This window comes from Anastrepha ludens, chromosome 4 (genome assembly GCF_028408465.1).
Source record: "Anastrepha ludens isolate Willacy chromosome 4, idAnaLude1.1, whole genome shotgun sequence".
Classification (NCBI taxonomy): domain Eukaryota; kingdom Metazoa; phylum Arthropoda; class Insecta; order Diptera; family Tephritidae; genus Anastrepha; species Anastrepha ludens.
In genome coordinates this window covers 55893253-55914360 of record NC_071500.1, presented here as the reverse complement: position 1 = coordinate 55914360, position 21108 = coordinate 55893253, and the positions used below count along the sequence as shown (strand labels likewise).

At 37.9% G+C, this 21108-nt stretch overlaps 4 protein-coding genes across 6 annotated transcripts in view; 2 read left to right on the top strand and 2 right to left on the bottom strand.

Annotated features, from left to right (window-relative positions):
• LOC128862410 (eukaryotic translation initiation factor 5B) overlaps positions 1-4786 on the bottom strand; it is a 138660-nt gene extending 133874 nt beyond the window's left edge. Inside the window, exons 1-4 of the mRNA XM_054101005.1 lie at positions 4373-4786; positions 2758-4106; positions 1246-2701; positions 1048-1180 (exon numbers count right to left, since the gene is read on the bottom strand). Coding sequence (XP_053956980.1) covers positions 1048-1180; positions 1246-2701; positions 2758-4106; positions 4373-4446 — 3012 coding nt within the window. The 5' untranslated portion in view covers positions 4447-4786. The remainder of the gene's footprint in view (positions 1-1047; positions 1181-1245; positions 2702-2757; positions 4107-4372) is intronic.
• A 1183-nt stretch (positions 4787-5969) lies between these two features.
• On the top strand, positions 5970-6421 carry LOC128862406 (uncharacterized). The gene is made up of 2 exons (XM_054101001.1): positions 5970-6172; positions 6233-6421. The coding sequence occupies exons 1-2, from the start codon at positions 6107-6109 to the stop codon at positions 6419-6421; spliced, it is 255 nt and encodes an 84-aa protein (XP_053956976.1). The 5' UTR covers positions 5970-6106.
• On the top strand, positions 6403-10963 carry LOC128862405 (probable RNA helicase armi). Its single transcript, XM_054101000.1, has 7 exons — positions 6403-6736; positions 6800-7014; positions 7235-7663; positions 7747-9357; positions 9416-10057; positions 10126-10287; positions 10360-10963. Exons 1-7 carry the CDS (start codon positions 6493-6495, stop codon positions 10684-10686), a joined length of 3630 nt encoding a protein of 1209 aa, XP_053956975.1. The 5' UTR covers positions 6403-6492; the 3' UTR covers positions 10687-10963.
• Positions 10964-13095: 2132 nt separating this feature from the next.
• LOC128862404 (uncharacterized) lies at positions 13096-18170 on the bottom strand. 3 transcript variants are annotated; one of them, XM_054100999.1, is made up of 9 exons: positions 18062-18170; positions 17848-17926; positions 17724-17785; positions 17512-17656; positions 16841-17456; positions 16293-16672; positions 14277-16178; positions 13711-14189; positions 13096-13641 (listed from the first exon to the last, which is right to left on the bottom strand). In XM_054100999.1, exons 2-9 carry the CDS (start codon positions 17918-17920, stop codon positions 13567-13569), a joined length of 3732 nt encoding a protein of 1243 aa, XP_053956974.1. In that variant the 5' UTR covers positions 17921-17926; positions 18062-18170; the 3' UTR covers positions 13096-13566. The 3 variants fall into 3 exon arrangements, with proteins under 3 accessions (XP_053956974.1, XP_053956970.1, XP_053956971.1); XM_054100995.1 differs by having other exon boundaries at positions 13711-16178; XM_054100996.1 differs by having other exon boundaries at positions 13711-16178; positions 17848-18170.
• Positions 18171-21108: the final 2938 nt, after the last annotated feature.

The following is a 21108-nucleotide window of genomic DNA, read 5'->3' as shown; positions in this document are numbered from 1 at the left end:
ATATCCTTTCATTATGAGTCTTGTTTGGTTTAATCTTTTGGTAGGACTCAGCATAAAATCTTTCGATAGCATTGTTTTGAACTTTAAATTTGCTTCAAGGGCAAATATCACAATTTGGTTCTTAACACCATCCAAGATTTCAAGGAAAGATACATATCTTCCTCCTCCAAGAAAAGAATTTTGCATGCTTATTAGAAAATTGGTTAAAATGTAATAAATATTTAACTGATTACTACTTGCAGGTCTAGCTATGCTGATAACGAGCATTTTATTACCAACAGATAAGTATTTAAATATGATGAATTTACATCCTTTCGGTGCTCTGATCGCCATAGTTACCAGCAAATTTTGTTACCAACTCATTAAGAACTAACGCTAACTTAAGAATTACGATCGTGACAATTGAATACATATTTTTCACATTTATACATCATCATAATGTCAAGTTAATTGCTTTTGTTTTTGGCCAATTGATGAAGAAGGTGAAACAGCTCTGCGGAGACGGCAATTGAAACGTCTTCAGGATATATACAATATATATATAATTGGCGCGTACACCCTTGTTGGGTATTTGGCCGAGCTCCTCCTCCTATTTGTGGTGTGCGTCTTGATGTTGTTCCATAAATGGAGGGACCTACAGTTTCAAGCCGACTTCGAACGGCAGATATTTTTATGAGGAGCTTTTTCATGGCAGAAATACAATCGAAGGTTTGCCATTGCCAGCCGAGGGGCGACCGCTATTAGAAAAATGTTTTTCTTAATTTTGGTGTTTTCACCGAGATTCGAACCGACGTTCGCGCACCAGCCCATTCGGCTACGGCGGCCGACTTTGTTTCCTTACACTTTCTAATTTTTGACCGTTAGTCTAACGTCGTCGTAGAACAATTGTACAAAACCAAGATTTGACGTAACGAATGTATTCAGTGAACTCTGCGAATTTCGAATATACGTTCGGAGCTATTCGAATTGTATGATTACAATTTCTTAGTTTCTACGAAAAACAATTGCAATCTACGATGATTGGTTAATTGGCTAATTGGTACTTACCGGAATTTTGGACGTTCTCAAAAACTCCAACAATGCTTCTAAAGAACCTAGTGTTGATGCTTGCACATACACACCTGTTTGTGCAAGTTTTATATGACTCAAAGCGCTTTTCAAGTCACGTGCCACTTCTTCCCTAAAAAAATATTATAATAATTGTAAATATTTTAGCAATAAAAAACCTAGGTATAGGTTATTTACTTGCAAATTTCTACTTCATCCGGCTTGTGGGCTATAAGTAGATTAATTCCTGCAATGGCTTTTTCCAAATCTTTTGCAGCAATTTTGACTCCTTGCGCTGCCTTCACTTCTTTGTACTCAATATATGCGTTCTTTACTCGTAACTCTTTCAAGGGTTGAGGCATCAGAAGGGAACGTATTTGAGTTACAATGGGTCCATCAGTACCAGCCAGTATCATGGTCTGACCTTCTCGCAACTTTCCATTTATCAAGATGGCATCGATTGTGGTGCCCAAACCTGCAATGGCTTTGACTTCCAATACTGTCGCTTGCAATTCATCTGAATACATTAAGCGTTTAGCCAACATCTTTTGACAGAACTCCACGATGAGAAATAGGAGATTACCCATACCCTCACCAGTTATTGCACTGGTGGGCACCAAAGAAACGTACGTCTTCGGGTCTGGATTTTCGTAGAAGAGTGCAGCATTAAGTCCTTGCTCAGCGAATTGAAGAATCACTTCTTTCGAACGTTGTTTGAATTCAAGTTGGGTATTAGCTTGCTGCTCCTTCAGTACATCACGCACATCTCGGCGTGCCATTACCTTCCAATCATACAATCGATCAATTTTATTCAAAGCAACGATGAAGGGACACTTCTTTTTCTTAAGCAAATTAATTGATTCGATTGTTTGTGGCTCCAAACCATGCATAATGTCCACCACCAAAATAGCAATATCACAGAGAGATGATCCACGGTTGCGTAAATTGCTGAAGGACTCGTGCCCAGGCGTATCGATTATCAATAACCCTGGCAATCTAAATTCGAAACCTGTCGAGCTATGAACCGGTTTTGTTTGTTCTTTTATTGCGTCGATTGGTACATTAGTCGCACCAATCTGTTGAGTAATACCGCCCGCCTCAGAATCTTGTACATGAGTACGACGTAACTTGTCGAGAATTTTCGTTTTGCCTGTATCGACGTGACCAAGTACACACACAACCGCGGCACGCAAATCGTCGACAGTACGATTTTTCTCTGCCTCATCTTGACGCTTTAAAATACGCGCCTCGGCGCGCAGTCTGCGTGCTTCTGCGTCATTCGCACTAATAGCTTCTTCTTTTTCCGACTCTGAAGCCGAGCCATCAGATTCATCATCGGATTCATCTTCTTCTTCCGATTCGTCTTCGGATGACTCCTCAGCATTAGCTACTGTGCCAGAAGCTGCAGCTTCCCCACCGCTGTTGGACTTTTCATCATTGTTTGTGGTAGTAGTTGTAGCTTGTGAAATATCATCATCGCCATTATCTTCTTTTTCTGAATCGCTGGCATCCCAAGAATCTTTGACAATTTCTTGCTTATCTGATTCTTGATTTTGAGCATTTGCAGCCGCAGCTGCCTCAGCGGCCTTAACTTCGGCTTCTGTTTCTTCCTCTTTGTTAACAGGTGTTTTCTTTTTCGGGCGTATACGAGTGCCTATAAAAAACACAATAAATTATATGACTATTAAAAGAATATTTTTTTTAAATAACCTGGTCTCGTTTGTCGTTTTTCATTTGGATCGGGAATTTCTAGGCCCTGTGCTTTCAAAGCCTCTAACATAGCTTGAGCGCGTGCGCGTTCTTCTTTCTGTTTCTTAGTTAATAGCTTGCCTTCGGCCTTCAGGCGCGCCTTTCTTTCAGCCTCTTTTTGCTTTTTCTTTTCCTTTCGTTCAGCCTCAAGCTTTATGGCTTCCAACCTAAGCCGTTCACGTTCTTCCTCTTGACGTAAACGTTCCTCTTCGACACGCTGTTGACGTTCCTCTTCCTCCTTAATTTGTTTCAATCGTTCTTGCATAGCAGCCACCATAGCCGCTGACATTCCCTTCTTCTTACCTTCCTTTTTGTTTTCTTCTTCTTCTGATTTTTTATCCTTTTTGGCCTTCTTTTTATTCTTTTTGTCCTTGGTTGATTCTTCTTCAACTCCTGTACCAGCTTCCTCATTACCTCCCTCTTCAGCAGCATCTTGTGGATCTACTGATACTGTGGGATAGTCAGTCTTTTCTTGTGTTGCTAATGTTTCGCTTGCTTCAGATGTCTTTTCATTAGTAACTTGCTCAGGCTCTTGTGTAGCCCGCTGTTTAGCCAAAGCCGCTTCACGCTTTTGCCGCTCCTTTTTTTCCCGCTTTTTTTGTGCAGCAGTCTTCACTGTACTACCTTCCTCATTGTCATCGCCACCAACAGCTTCCTCTGTTGTTACTTCAGTGGGAGCTTTTTGCTGTTTACTTTTGTTTTTCTTCTTTTTGCCGAACTCTTCATCATCCAAATCATCTGGTGAAACTACGTTTAATGTTGATGTCGTTACTGGTGCTTCTCCGGTATATTCTGCCTGAATTTCGGCCAGTATTTTATCTAAATCTTCGTCATCATTATCATCCTTGCCTCTCCTTTTGGATTTTTTACCCTTTCTTCCAGCATTCTTATCTTCTTTTTTTGATGATCTTAATGGTTGCTCTGCTTCCTCTTCCGATTCCTTATCTTGAGCTGGTGGCTCATAATTGTTATCATCATCAGCCTCCAGTAAAGCGAACGCTGATTTTTTGTTCTTATTTTTCTTAGATTTTGCTGGCAATTCCTCTACATCATCGCTTCCAGGTTCCTCATCATCCGAATCAATTTTCTTTGATTTGCTTTTGTTTTTACCCTTTCCTTTCACAGACATTTTCTTCAATTCGGGTGTAATGCTCTCCACCTCATCTTCGGCCTCTTCGGCCTCTTCAGAATCTTTGTGATTTTTCTTACTTTTCTTCGACGTCCTTTGTTGATTCTTTTTATTCTTCAGACTTACATTATCATGCTCAGCATCAGAATCGATGTTAGCTTCCCGTAAATCGGTTTGATCCCTAAAATCATATAAAGAAATGGGTATAAAATAAAAAAATATATGCAAAACTTAGAAATTATGGCCTTAACAACACTGTGGCAAACCATTTATTGTCCCAAGCAGATTTGACAACGAAGCAAATCTCCCCTTTCACTTCTCTTGTTAATAATAAACTTGTTTTCCCCGTCTTATGAGGCGGCATAAACTTTAAATATAATTTTCGCAGACTCCACAGCACATTGAATCCATAATTTTTTACAAATAATGATGTCCTGATGCACTTACATTTCATCGCCGGACGATATGCCTCCAACGGCGTTGTTAGCTATCTCTTTCTTGCCCTTTTTAGTCTTAACCATTTTTCCTCGCGCAATTTCAACACGTTCAGCCGCCGCCGCTCCACGTAAATGCAAACGAAATAACTCCGCGATTCAGTCAACTTTACTGTTGTTGCGATCTCCTGCAATACTGTGTAGTGAATTAAATGAAAATGTGCTTCTTTAATTCACTTTTTCTTCACAAAAACCGATAATTTTACTTCAAGTTATTTGATCTATTTTATTTAAAAAAAATGTGCGAATCAGTACAACTGGACAAAATGCGAAGCACGTAACTCGATTGCAGAAAAGTAAGGTGCCTTAAATGTCAATGAATGGTGTGTCTAGCTAATTTTGACACGAACCTTACCAACAAGACATCACATAGTAGCTAGATATTTTATATTTAAGCTAAGTACAGAGTGACTTAGGCGAACCATCACGTTCAGTAAATATTCAATATTGGGTGGCAATACGCGGCGCAAATAAAATGAAATCAACAAAAGAAGAAATATAAGATGCTATCGATAGTTGAAGGCAGAAGACGACAAACTAAAACGTTTGAAAATAACCGAATATGAATTAGTAGGCGTGAAAAAATTTGGGCAGTGGTAATTTTGTATTATGGCAAAGCAGTCTAACCTTTGGAGCCAAAACTAATTAATAAGAAATGTATTTATCAATAGCTTCTTGGATTAATTTATACCGGCTGGGATTTGCTTTATACCTCTAGTCAGTAATACATACCAAGTCATTGAGTTTTTTGGCTTATTCATATAGTCGACAGTACAGCCGTCAAAATGGATGAGCCTCGTAGAATTTAAATAAAAAATAAAAAAAATAAATAATTGGCGCGTACACTTCTGTTAGGTGTTTGGCCGAGCTCCTCCTCCTATTTGTGGTGTGCGTTTGGGTGTTGTTCCACAAATGGAGGGACCTACAGTTTCAAGCCGACTCCGAACGGCAGATATTTTTATGAGGAGCTTTTTCATGGCAGAAATACACTCGGAGGTTTGCCATTGCCTGCCGAGGGGCGACCGCTATTAGAAAAATGTTTTTATTAATTTTGCTTTCACCGAGATTCGAACCAACGACCTCTCTGTGCTTTCCGAATGGTAATCACGCACCAACCCATTCGGCTACGGCGGCCGCCCGTAGAATTTAAATAATCTTTTATATTTTTCGTCAGATTATTTCCAATAAAATATATATATTTTTTTAATTTTGATCCGAATTCTTATTCATGAACAATAAAAGCGTTTTATTTTGAAAATTGGAAAATAAGTAATGAATTACAATCACCGTGATAAAAGCGTTTTAGTTTGTGCATATATACATAGAACACAATGTGGATCTATGTCTGCAATAGGAATGGCCAATCATTTTGACTAATAGCGGAGAATTTTAACAAATTTTACGAAATGTCGTTTCTGTTAGCAATTAAACTGATAGTTTTGTCGGTGCTCAGATTTTGTTCTGTACAATAATTTGAACATGAACACCCCGGTAAATATTTTTTACGAAGAAAGAATGTAGAATTCACTCTGTGTTACATTCCACTGCGTACTACATTTAATCAGCTTTCTCTGATGCGGTTGCGGTGCTTTATTATCCGGCTTTTTGTTTGCGGACGCGCGTTTAAAAATTGTATTGGATTCCTTTATAAAACAGAAAGCACATTGATTTGAGGATCATTTGTATCATGCACCAGCCCGGAAGCATAGCTGAGGAATTGCCGAGCACATCAGAAACAGCAGTCGACGGTGAAGTAAGATAATCCCTACGACACATTACCCAAATTTCTTTGTCTTATTTGTACATATTATAGCTTAAAAATCCGGAGACCCAAACGAATAAAATATTTTCACGTTGTCATTCAATTGTACTGACGGAAGACGACTACAAGTTAAGAATTTCGGATACTTATCAGAAGCGATTGCAGAACCTGCGCAAGGAGTTGAATTACATAAGTGAGACAGACTGGATGTATGAATCCGTTGAGAGAAAGACGCTATAAAAATAATTCATTATCCTGAAATAACTAATATTAAGTCTAATACTAGTTAAGTTTCAAAATTTGTGAGCAACATGTTATCGTTTTTGAAGAATCTATGGGATTCTATGGATGCCGAGAAGCAGAAGCGGATGTACGCCGAAAAACTAGAAGAAGAACAACGCCACCTGGATGCAGAAATTGAAAAGGAAGAGAATAAAAAGATTGAATATGGCGATACTTCAAAAATGCAAACTATATTGAGGTCTCTTAACGGATCAGAAAATGACGAAGTGACTACCACTAGTAAGGAAGAGGGCACGTGTTTCGAACGGCTTGGTAATATATAGTGTTATCTATTCAAATTATTTTGGTATTCACAAAAGTTATATAATTGTTTAGGCGTAATAACCACATTAAAAAGTAACCATGGCACCATTGACCATTCAATATTTTTTGATATTAACGTTGCTGGCGGTTTGGCGAGTGACTTGAAAGTCGGTTGTCCTGTTAAGTACTTGGCATTTCAACAAGTACATAGTGATCACATTAAAGTGGTACAAATCAAGGAAGTATCCGAATTATATTGGGATGAATCTTTACCCACCCCGGAAAAGGCAAGTTTATGATTTTAATAACGAGCGACTCGTATATTCGCATGCTTTTTATGAAAATCGGTACTTTAAAAAGTTCAATAAGGGTTTTAGAAATGAAAACAGATTTGAGCAAAAATAAATCATTTTTAATAACGGGAAAGAGTTGAGTCAATTTAACATTGAACTTTACAAACAACAAATCTTAATCGTATTCATAAAATTAACTTCAGTATCATTTTAGATCGAACAACAAATAACAGAGCTTCGCAATGAAAAACCGAAATTTTTCAATACCCATCAACGTAATATACTCGGTCTTATAATGGAGCGTAAGCCCGGAGCTATTGTCGTTGATACCGAGCATAAGTTGATGAACATTAATTTAGATACAGTAGAAATCGATTTCATACCACAAGCTGGTGATCGTGTTTTTATCTGCTGCAACGTACAAAGTGATGAGCATTTCGTTAATCGCCACGGTGAAGTACTACAGGAGGTTAGCGTACACCCAGCTCGCTTACTCAAACAAGAAAAATGTGAAGTGCGGCGTTTAAATTCAGACTGGGGTGTATTAAACGATGATTGCTATTTTACATTTGATATTGTGTCCAATACATGTAAACTCAATGTAGGCGATATTGTAATAGCAGATCTGATCGAATGTGAAAGAGTGAGCAGTTTAGAATTCAAAATATAAATAGTTTTTATAATAATATATATATATTATATATATATATATTTTTCAATTTACAGGATCCGTACATTTGGCGCTGCATTAAATTATCGCTACTGGAACGCATAGTGCCACAGCCAACGACGCCCGCCGGAACTAAGAAACCAATAAACGGAGAAAGACGCTCAACGCCGAAAGCACGGAACGAAAGTAATCATGCAATTACGGTTTCCGAAGATCAACGTTGCGTTTTTTCTAGCACTTTTAAGACCGAAAAGGTTGAAATTATAATCAAAAATAATACAGAACGGAAAATGCGAGTACTTTCCATCGAATTTTTAGGGCGCCGACGTGATTCACAAGTTAAACTTGTAGATCCCGAACTCGATGAAACCAACTTTGAACTGCCCGGTCATGGTAGTCGTACGTTACACTTTGAAGTAGAATCTAAGTTCTATGGTGAATCTCGCGAAGTGTTCCTCATTAAATTTGAAACGTTCCGTGTAAAGCGTTCTATTTCGATAGTCGTGTGCGAAACGGAAGCCGAGGCCGAGGCCGCACGTGCTCAAACATCTAATAGTATTGCAAATATATCGCCAAGTATGCATGTTATGCGACAGCGTTCACGTCATTACGCCAATCAAGTGTGGTCCAATAAAGGTGAAGTTATACCAGGTGTTGGTTTGGCAACAAAGCGCCGCTTTTTGTCACATCGCATTGCCTTTTACGAGGTACCCGAACGCTTACGCTATACTTACTTGACAGCATCCAATCGTCAAGAAATGGTAGACAACTTAGAGGGTATGTTCCCCTGCCTGAAAGAGGAACTAAATATAAAGAACTACGCCATAAGATTCCAAACATTAGTGTATCTGGAGGAAGTTGAATATTTTGTGAATTTTCGCAACTATGATCGTGAGAGGGCACATTTCACACGTGACGGCGAGTTTTTGTCACTCACTATTGAGAATCTTTCTGAACGCCGACCATCACTCGTTATTGGAGACACTGTGCGTGCCATTAATCCTTGGTGCAATGAAGACGATAAACGCAGTTATGATGGCGTTATCCACAAAGTGCTTTTCAATCGCATTTTACTAAAATTTAACGAAGGATTCCAGTCAAAATATAATGGCGAAGACTTTCGACTAGAGTTTTACTATTCGCGTTTTTGTTTTCGTAAACAACACTACGCTGTCAGTCGTATAATAAAAAACGTTGGCGAACAATTTCTCTTTCCCTCTCGTGTTTATACACGTGATAATCCCCAATTACAAATTGAGTTAGACAGCGATAATAATCTCATGCTGCAGGGGACGCGTTGTCCCTGGTTTAATCCACTATTAAATCCCATACAAAAGCGCGCCATACGGAATATTTTACGTGGCGAAGCACAAAATATGCCCTACATAATATTTGGTCCTCCAGGCACCGGTAAAACAATGACACTAGTCGAAACTATATTACAGCTGGTTAAACTCATTCCTAGTTCTCGCTTACTCATTGGCACACCCTCAAATGGATCAGCGGATTTGATAACAACGCGTTTAATAGCATGCAAACAATTGCAGCCGGGCGATTTTGTGCGCTTAGTTTCTCAAAATCAAATCGAAAAGGAACTAATACCAGATCATCTAATGCCGTATTGTGCCACTGTTGATATGGCTGCCGATGGCACTTGCGACGACTCGGTTTGTAAATTTTAAGTCATATATGTCAATTTGTGTTAGACCCATTGTCTCATTGCAGATGATTGTCACAGAATCAGGCATGAAACTACGTTGTCAAATGAAGTATTTGGGACGTCATCGACTCACTATCAGCACATGCACCACACTAGGTAATTTTCTGCAAATGGGATTTCCACCTGGTCATTTTACACATCTGCTCATCGATGAGTCCGGTCAATGTACTGAACCCGAAATTATAGTGCCAATGTCCTTGCTGTCTCAGAAGCGCAGTCAAGTAATACTGGCTGGAGATCCACATCAACTGCAAGCAATTGTAATTAACCGATTTGCCTCTGAACGTGGCTTATCACTATCATTGCTGGAACGCATACTAGGACGAACACCATATCTGCGCGACCTGATGCGTTTCCCCGACACGTCGGGTTTCGATCCGCGCTTGGTAACAAAGTTGCTCTATAATTATCGTGCCTTGCCGTCCATACTCAACGTGTACAGTGAGTTGTTCTACGACTCTGAGTTGCGTGCTATGATAAATGAGAATGATTCGCGTGAGGCTGATATGTTGAAAAATCTTGATGCGCTGTTACCCGCATCAGAGAAACGACCAAAATCGCATGGCGTCTTCTTCTACGGCACCCGCAGCGAAAATAAACAGGAAGCCGATTCACCCTCATGGTTCAATCCACTCGAAGCCAGAAATGTATGTAATGACAAGACAAGATTTTAGGAACACGCTTAATCCCTTTTTTACTAATACCCATTTCGCAGGTGTTTTTAATGACCATAAAGTTATATCGTCAAGGCATTCAACCGGAAAATATCGGCATAATAACGCCTTATATGAAACAAGTGAAACATTTGCGTACACTCTTTATCGAAGCGGATATCGCCATGCCGAAAATTGGCTCCGTAGAAGAATTTCAGGGACAGGTACGGAGGAAAACTTACTATAGCTTCAGCATATATGTGTAACCCTTCTTCTTTTTTACGTTTAATCCACAGGAGCGCGACATTATCCTTATCTCCACAGTGCGTTCTTCGCAGAAATTAATTAGTCGGGACTTGCGTCACGCTTTAGGCTTTGTTCAAAGCTCCAAACGCATGAATGTAGCCATTTCACGGGCACGCTATCTAATGTTTATATTTGGAAATCCTCACTTGCTTTACTTAGATCACTGTTGGCGTACGTGCATCAAGTATTGTGTAGACAATGAAGCGTATCTTGGCTGTGATCTGCCAGATGACTTTCACACTAGACCGGAACAAGATGAGCAGAATGTAAATTATTATACATTTGAAATCACATCAAAATCGGCGGTACCCGCTTAATGTTTGCAAGTAAAAAGTGAAATTAAAAACCCTATGCAATTGCTAAAAAATTTCAACGAAATTCACTAGACAGTTAATTGCAGCAACTGCCCTATAACTTTAACTTCAGTTAGTAATTTAAAATTATCGATGTTTTTCTTTTTACATTATTTACATTGTACGAATAAGTTTTTATTTAAGTGTGGCATACCAAGGAGTTGCTTTGTAAAACAGAGGTTCAACCTTTACCAGTACGGAATCTTTCAAAAACTTAAAATTTACGTATATAGATATGATATGATTTCAAGTTTTTATAGGTATTAAAGGGTGATTTTTCAAGGCGTGCAAGCTTCGGCCGCCGTAAGCCGAATAGGTTGGTTGTGTGACTACCATTCGGAAGTTCACAGGTTCGGAACTCCGTGCATGAAACACCAAATGATAAAAAAGTTTTTTCTAATAGCGGTCGCCGTTCGGAAGATAATGGCAAACCTCCGAGTGTATTTCTATCATGAAAAATCTCCTCATAAAACACACGCCTCAAATAAGAGGAGGAGCTCGGCCAAGCACCGAAAAAACGGGTGTAAGCGCCAATTATATTAGTTTGAGGAAAAATAAATCAATTATTTTCTCGGTTGATGGCTGTAGTGATCGATATCTCGTAAAGTATCGATTAAACAATTTAAGGTTTATGCTCGGTGTCAAGGTTTCACACTAAAAAATTCTTTTTTCTGCTTTTTGTTTGCTCCATTCAGTTGTGAATTACAGAGGTTAGCAATGGAAGACAACAAAAACAAAATATATATAGACTTTGTATAAGCCAAAATGAAATGGAATATTAGATACAGAAAAATGTTTTTAATATCCAAGAAATTTTCTTTATTTGGCAGATAATTTTATAGCAATAATGTTTAGATATGATTTCGGGCATTTGAAATTCAACTTTTACACCTAAAAACACGAAACGAAATGAACTGCAAATTTATTTCCAAAGTCAATTTTGTGTAGAGCAAACAGTGCGTTTATTGTAAAGAAGTCAAAATCATCTTTTCTGACGAACGCATTATCATCTCGGCGACTACATTAACACACACAGCCCATGTCACAATCGATCTCTTGCGTGCAAGTTCGGTAATCGCGTCAACAGCCATCTCGGCAATACCAATTACCCTTTTTTGTGAGGTGCCGTGGAGAGCCGATGCTATTAACGATTCAAACCCTTAAGAAAATTATATAGCAATCCATTTTCTTGGAGAACTGGGTTAACAGGATGCGCTACTATGAAGCTAGCAGAGGTAGCCACATAAATTAAATCATATTCCATTAATAATGGAAATGTTTTCTCTTTTGAATAAACCAATATATGGAGAAGAATAATTTTGGTTAATTTTTTGAGTTTTTTAGAAAGACCCCATTGACCACCCTGTATTTGTTTCCTTGAGGCCATCTCATCATCCATAATGCAGTAAAAATATACATAATATTTGAAGGAAACAAGATAAATTGGTTTGGTTTGCTCTTTCCAATTTGTTTTTTTTTTTTAGTTTGTGTCCATCACTTTTAGGACCTTTAATAATTATAGTTTTTTTTTTTTTGTTAATATTTGATACGATTTAATGAGACTTTTTTACTTTTTGTTTTGCCTATTTACCTATTTCATACCTGTTTCCTATACCTGTTCCTAGTCGAAACGTTCACGATAAGTTTTAAAAACTAACAAACACAAGAAGCGGTATTCCAAGAAACGGCCTTTTTCTAGCCCAATTTTCATTTAAATACACTCATGAACACACAAATATCACAAGTGGTCCCTGTATACAAAAATTAAATTGATTGCTTAAAAGAAAAATCTCTAAAAAACTCTTTATCAGCTTAAAAAGCCACAGTTTTGATTAAAAAATTGTATATTTTCATATTGAGAAACAAATAAAACAATGTGAACCCCCTTTTTGCTTTAAATTACCGAAAACTTGTATAATATGCCAAGCAACAGACACATAAATAGCACAATCTGAAAATAATTTGAATAAGTGGAAAAGATTAACTAAAATAAATGTTTAATCATGTTAGTATTTTGTGTAATATCCACTGTTTCTAATCACTTCCTCAGATTTTCATTTCATGCTCTCCAAAAGATGTTAACATCTTTCCTTTGGGGGGGTACCATGCCGCCTGGTTTCCCACCCACAGATTATTAAAGTTTTTTAAAAATTAATTAAATTAAAACAGTTTTTTTGAAATTTTACACCGTTCCACAAGTTTTCTACGAGATTAAGGTCGAGACTTTGTGCAGGCCAAACCAGCAGCTCAAATTATAGAGCCCTTGATTTACCGCCTTTGAGATGTGCTTCAAAGTTTGCAGCCTGGACTTATATGGTTTTTGTTGTAGAATACACTATACTTTTATAAAAGCATAAAAAAGTAAAACATATATTTGGCAAAGCATAAATCATATTATTTTATGTGGAAAAATTTTATTTTGAATTTGAAAAATTTTATAATAATAACGACAGTAGGTTAGGAGATTTTATTGTCTTTGAAACTTTTAACAGCTACAAAGTAGTAAGCTATATCATAGAGTATACTTAAGTTAATACATACATTCGGTTAATTTTCCTTGAATTTAAAATAATACTAAATAAGATATTAACGTTTAAGAAATAAAAAAGTATTTTTGAAAAAAAAATGTCATACATTTATTAATAACATCAGCAGCAAGTGCGGAGCAGAATTTAAAAGCCAGGCCTTGCACAAGAGCCTGAAAATAAATATAACATATGAAATATAAACTTTAATTTACATAAAAAACACTGAGGCAACGGAAAAAGTGAGTTCAAGCTATAAAAAAGGCTTCAACAATCGTTTCTGATATGCAATTAAGTAGAGTATTAGCACACTGTCACATTAGACACATTCTGGTGCATGCGCCCCATCGCATAGTTGCACTGGCACTTTAAAACGTTCATTTTCCATAGAAACCTATCAAAATCAAATAGAAAAGCATTAAAACAATGCATTAATGCCATGACGATAAATGTTTAATATTACCGTAATATATATCGGTTCCTGCCGATTTTGCGAATTCAATTTATCGCACAGCAAATGCACTTCCACTTCTAAATGTCCACCATCAGGTTCCACATAACCTTCCGAAGGCGTCAATTTCAACAAATTTTTGCGGTTAGTGCTCACTTCAAAATACTGCCTAGATTTAAAAGAGTTGCAGATGAATATTGAAGAGCGCGCGGTGTGATTTTCGTCGCGCAAATAAAAATTAATTGCGCTGGGCAAAACAGACCAGCAGCAAGCTTCGGCACGTGTCGATGAATTATTACTGTTAGCGTGCTCAATTTCCTCCTCAGTTAGCTCATCCACCCGGTCCAAAACATTTCCCGAACCATCAGCATGGCTGGACGATGGACTGCATACCGTGCGAAATAATACTGTCTCATCCTCATCGGGGAAATATAACGAAGAAGTAGACTTAATAGTCTCGTCCAAATAGTCATCATTAATGGTGAGAGCCACTTCATGTATGCGCATGTGGGTTAACAAATCGTATGTTAATTTTGGTGATTCCTTAAATATTTGTAATTCCTTAATATCTTTCTCACCGGGAAGTTTTTGCCACAACGCCTCCAAAGATTTGGATGAACTTACGTTAGCACGTTCCTCGGCTGACATGCGCTCTACTAATAGGCGCATACGCTGCCTGTTTGCTTCATCGCCAGATATTAAACGTAAGTTGGCTAGTGTTAAGACAGATTTGGTTTGACGTGTAATTTTTCGTACATCTTCACGCTGAGGACGAAATATTACACGCAATGTCGCCGTCGATCCAGGCGGTATGAGCATAGCAGCGGGCTGTATTTCAAAAGCGGTGCACAAACGCGGCAAACGCAGTCCAACCGAGTCAATTGAAGCCAGGGCGAAACCCAGTAATGGCCCTTTATTGTAGACACGAATTGTACGCTGCATGGGCTGTGACAGTTCATGCAAATAACCCATTTGTAGAAAAGCCATACCCACGGGAGCTATATGTACCTCCTGAGCCACAATACTGCAATGACCACCATAGCCGTACAAGGGAATATCCAAAAATGAAAGCATGCTCGCTGTAGAGGCACTATTATGAGCAACGTTAGTGTTTTGTGGTGCGTAAAATGAAAGCTTTCCAACAGCGGCACCAATAACCGTTGGGCAAAAGCTCACTGTAATGGTGCGACATTCCTGCGTCTGCAAAGTTAGCGTATTATTGCTAGGCATATTGACCATCTGATAACCCGGACCGTGCACATCGATACGCAAGGTTAGCTTTTTACTCGCAGTATTCTTCACTTGCATGGTCTTATGTGCTGCACTTCTCAACCGTGTGCTGCCCCAAGAAAGCTCCACAGCGGTAATCTTCAGTGGTATTGAATTTCCATCACGGTGGCTAAATTCGCTATTGCTAGAGCAACGCGAAACGCTACGCACAAATCCGACATTACCGCTACCATTTCTGAGAGACTGAGCACTTGATGTGCGCATTGGTACAACACTCTTAGCGCTGGCTTCACTAGCCGATGGAGAAGATGCAGATCGATGTACTCTCACTCCAGAGATCGTTTGAGTGTTACTAGATATCTGCGGCGAACAATTTTCACAAGTTCGACGTGAAATATTATTTACTACTGGAGCAGGCGACGAGGGTTGTGAAGACATATAACTACGGGGAGGAGAAGGTAGACTAGCCGTCAAACCACTATAGGGACTGCCATTCGACAACAACGTGCGCTTAGCGTGAATTCTTTTAGGCGATGCCAGCGTTTCGGTGAGGTTCGGCGAGGTAGCAACAAAATCACAGTCACTCTTTTGATCATCTAATCTCGTAGAGCTAAGCGGTTTCTGCTGCACTTGCAATGAGGGACTTAGCGGCGATGTTGATCTTGCTTTGTCCATTTTGGTAGTTGTTTTATTATTAAGAGTGCTTGCTATTCGACGTGAAACTTTTGATGTAGGTGATTTAGAAATTGTCGACTTAAATGTTACGTCTAACATTTCGGGTGTTTTTTGGCATCGTTGAGCGAATTTTTCTTGATAATCAATTTCATCTGGTGATAATCGAATAGTCGGTATATTTAGCGGGCTCAGAGGCGGGCGCGGCTGGGTTGTGCTGCGTTGCAGCTCTTTTAAATCACTAGCATCCAGTAATGACTCTGTAAAGCTTATAGTGTCAGCTTGTGATTCTGATCCGCGCATTTTTTGAGGGTCCAAATTTTCTTTATTTTCCGATAATAATTCCTCGAGTGTATTGAGGCTGTTTGTGTATTGCTCCACAGATTGTCTTATACTCGCATTTGTAAACGTATCCTTAGGTGATACTGCCACTTTTTGCGGATTAGATGATTGGGACTTCTGATCAGTTTTATTTTGTAGCTCTAGTTCTTTACCATTTTTAGGCGATTTATTACGTTTCGGGTTTTTCAATAGATCAATAAGACCAGTAGACGAAATATCCGCATCTACATTTTTTACTAAAATAAAAAGTATGTTATTCTATACATAATTATAACGGAGTATAAGTGCCTTTAAAACTAAAGTGGTACCAAATTTACATAATGAAATTTAGTTTAAAATGTGTTACTCACTAAATGCTTTTTTGATATGAGACAGCGAGAGAAGATAAGATTCCTCTTCCTCTTTTGTTACATTGCCAGAATCTTTACTCGCTTGCTTATCCAGATTCTGTTTCTCACTGTCCAATACACTATTATAAGCAGCGTTAGGAACTCTGCTATATGCTCTGTTGTCTATTTGTGGCGTAAGTTCCGGATCGTTTGTCGAGGTAAATACTTTCGTGTTGCCAATGGGCGTACTCAAACTAAGTGTACTTTGTGTATCATCTACCAATGCTATTGGCTGTCGCATACGCTCGGGGCTCAGTGATTCAACAATGTTTTGTAAGTCTTCTGATCGCTGATTAAAGAATCGACCCATTGAAAAATTCGGATCTCGTGCCAAGAGTGAGCTGTAAATACAATTATATAGGGACGTGCTGTCATAGGTAAGGATGCGATTAAACGCAATATATAATATTTAAAAAATATGAAAAATATTTAATCTCTAATCGCGCAAAATTTTCTTCGTCTTAAATCTAAAAAAATATACAATTTTAGAATTGAAATTATTTTCGTACCTGTTGGGATTAGACAGTAGATCGAAGTCCTTTCCATCAGGCATCTTTTCTTTCCCCCCTTTATTAAGTCCAGCAGTGGGTATAGTAGCAAATTCTTGTGCCCAAGCTATTTCATCCATCAATAGCTTAGAATGCATTTTTTCCGCGGGCTCAAACTCTTCTTCATTTAGCCCCGCATCATTTGTTGCATTAAAAGAAAATGGAAGACCAACGGCTTTACTGAATGTTGATTCGGATGTATTACACGACAAGTCAGCTGTTCGCAGCAAATTCTGTGAATTATTTAGACTCCCTAACGAAGTACTGGATACTGATGTGCGTTCTCCTAAAATATCAACGAGATTTCGTGCTTTGGGCGCAAATGAAGTAGCAAGGATGTCACCAACAGATAACCGACAAGATTTCGAATCAATACTATTTTTTGAAATTTTTTGTGATTTACGCTCTGTGTAGTGGGTAGAACGTCCAGTTATTTCCGATGGTTCAAATGAGACGTTTGTGCTATTAGTTGAAACAGTGCTTTTAAAATCTAAATTTATACTTTCATCCGTTACCAAATCGGAAATATTAATTGAATCCGGCCGATGGTAGGGCACATATTCCGTACGATTTAATTCTGAAAATAAATTTTTGTAAAAAAATATCATAATTTAAATCTTTACAAATCTTACTTGAGGAAGTATTTGAAGGTGTTATTGCATCCTGCACTTTTAAATAGTCCCTTCTGGTAAAGTTTTGTTGTATTATTTTATTTACATCTGATTTCATCGACTTATTAGCTTTTTCCAAGGTTTCTAATGCTTTTAGGCGTTCCTTCTAGAATTTGTTTTTTCTTTTACTTCATACAAAATTTGTAAGTTTCAACATGGGTTTGTGTACTTACATTTAAGCGTTCATTGACTGGCTTGCCGCTGGTTGTGGAAGAATTAGAGGTATCACCAAAAACTACACGTTAAGGAATAGAGGTCGTTATATTAATAATTAATGGTATATTAAAAAGTATTAACCTCTAAAATTGTCCAAATTTAAAACACCAAGCGAATCCGATAAATTAGAGAGGTCAGTATCGGGTCTATCCATTTCTTCCTAGATATAATACAAAGAAAATACGATTATAGATTTCCTCGAGGCCTTGCTTAAATCTCCAACGTTAAACAGTAGTTCTTTACATATGTTACTTTATAAAAACAAAAAAAAATAAAAAAGGAGTGATATTTATACCACAAAAGGCGTAAAACTCCGTGTATAAACAATTATATTCTACACTGATTGAAAATCCGCAAAAACTGTGATAAAACCGAAGTTGGCGCAAATAGGGTTTAAAATTAAAATGGTGGATATTCGAGCCGTCATTTTTGTAGGGTTGCATTCCTATATAACAACAGTATAAGAAACGGTGTACAGAATACAGAAGGTGACCCCCTCTGAAAACGTCTACTTTATTTTATTTTCAGTGAATGGCTTGGAGAATATAGTTATTAAATAAAATGTTGCCTTTTAAATGAAACCAAATAATAAAAATGCAGTACTTCTTGAATTCTAAAAGGACGAGTTATAACAAAACATCGAAAAGCATTTTTTTTTGCTTCTGTTATTGCTTATGTTCGAATCTCCGTGCATGAAACAGCAAAATGATACAAAAAGTTTTTTTCTCATAGCGATTGCTCCTCGGCAGGCAATAGCAAGCATCCAAGTGTACAAATTTCTGTCATGAAAAATCTCTTCATAAAACATCATTTGCCGTTTGGAGTCGGCGAGAACCGGTTGCGAAAAATAAAGTAGAGGTTTTCGGAAGACGCCACCTTCAGTATTTTGTATACCGTGGCTGTGTATTGAACTTTAAGCACGGTATACACGAGCAACGTTTTTTCAAACACCACTTTGAAAGAAAACGGGAACTATAAGGTTGTACTATATATGCATATACATACTTCCACACTTTTTGAGAACTTGATAGAATATAATTATTGACGGATGCTTGGAGGAGGAATATATTGAACCAAAAAGAAAGAGAATAGGTTTCGTTTCCACGACAGTCGGTTCTACGTTACCGAAACGACCCGGATTTATATCCGGTCAAGGACTGTCACTCCAGCAGTATTCCACGTATGTACGTATGGGGAATGTTTATGCTGCTACAACAACAGAATAGGTCTCAAGATTTTTACTTAAAACAATAAGAATTTTCGCATATTAATTTATTACAGGGACTGAAACTATCAGCACCTGCGGAACTAAAAAAACTTTTGGATCAATTTGCTTATACATTTTAAGAAGTTTTTCAAAAGCGACTCTTTTTTTGAAGTGAAACTTCTTAGGGGTCGTTGGACGAGTGAGAATGGAGAGTAAGATTTCAAGGCCATGCAACGTTTTGGGCATTTTCGTTCCGTGAGAGAGAAAAAGAGGAAAAGGAAAGATAGAGCTATACCTTATATATATCTTAGATACACTTTAGGTTATTTTTCCTGAGTTTTTCCTTGTGGTTGCTAATTTCTAGTAAGAAATAACACTGCCTACTTTTTGGCCCTTTTTTTTGGTGCAAACTTGTAGGAAATATATTTTTGGTACCTACTTTTTGGCGTTATATTTCCTTGGTGCCTACTGTTTTGGGGCGTTTTTTGGTCCCAATTTTTTGGCGTTTTTTTTTATGCCCAATTATTGGCGCTTATTTCCATTTCCTGGCTAGTGCTTGTGCGTACTCTAAAGTGCTATCCATTCCGGCGTCGGATTTATTAGTATTGCCTTGCGGTAATTTGTGCCGTTTCTGAGGTTATGGAATCGCTGTATTTGTGCGGGTGATAAACGCTCGGAGCAGTGCGCGTTGTTGCCACAGTTTGTGTCCGGCATTTACCTACACCGGTCGACCATTCTCCGTTTTTTGGGAATTTGTCTATTTGTATTCTCTGTAAATGTTGTGAATTTATTTATATATATATTCTTTCTCTCTCTCTCTCTCTCTATTAGCTGCCAATTGCGCAATTAAATTAGTATGTTATAACTATTCCTTCTTCTTGTAAAAATTAAACAAAATAAAAACACCGAAATTGTCTACCAAAATAATTTCTATGCAGAAAAACCTTTCACAACAGTATTGACAGCTGATTGTCACTTTTGCAGGTAATCTGCCGTATGTGAACGGGTAGAGTAATTTTGTTGATTTATTGGTTATTATTGCATAGCCTGGTTTTACAAAACTACCTCGATGATTTCTCACCACACTGTTTTCAATATATTCATTGAATTCCATCCACAAATGATCCTTGGATGGCTTTTTTATTGCAATGTCAAGTGTTGGAGGTAACCAGTCATTCATGATTGATCAATCTTCCTCTCAGCAAGAAAGTTTTTCATGTCTATAGCGTGGTGAGTACTGACTGAATCCTAAACTAGTAAACCTCTATTCTGATCCCTCAATAGTGGTGGCAGCATAAAATCAACCCACTTTCTTATAACTTCTTGAGTGCACCAGGCTTTTTCACTTTCAATTACATAAATTCCTGAAGCACGTTGAATCTGGTATTTTTTACCTTTAGTGATTAAAAATGGCCATACTTTCTTGGCATCTAGACAAATTGCCAAATCGGTAGAAGGAACGTAAATTGACGAAGAAGAATTGTGCAAAACTGTGGCTTGAGCTACTTGGCCTAGGAATACCGCGGTTTCATCCATAGCAATCATGTTGGACAGTTGGTATTTCGAAAAATCGATGACAACTTCATTGTCTTTCAGCTTAAACCATGTTGTTGATCTAATTAGAGACAGTTCATACGGTTTAAGGAAGTTGTCCAACCAGTGTGACGATGCTTTAAATTCTTCTGTGGATATATCAAACTCAATTATTGTTTCAAGAGCAATTTTTTTAATATCAGCCCTGCGCACAACCAAAGCCATTACTCTCCTGCCCGCAATCCATTAACAGATGCAATCTTCCAACGCAGAAAATAACGGCTGCCGACCTGATCCACCTCTGCGTTTTTTCTCATTTCCTTGGCCCACCAATTGACACAGGTAATTGTAGTATGCACGCCATTTACGAACCATACGGACATCCAGCATCTTCTCTTTACAGAATGCTACAAAATTTACACCCCTGGAGTCTTCCACGGTTCCGTTTTTTACTCGATGGAATAGCTCTTTCATTTGCACTCATTTTAACTGGGGTTTAAAATTGTAAACTTTATTTTTAAATAAAATTACATATGGGGAAATAATCAGACTTACAAGGCTGAAATGTATGAACGTTGTATATCTGCACTGTCGCTCAATGT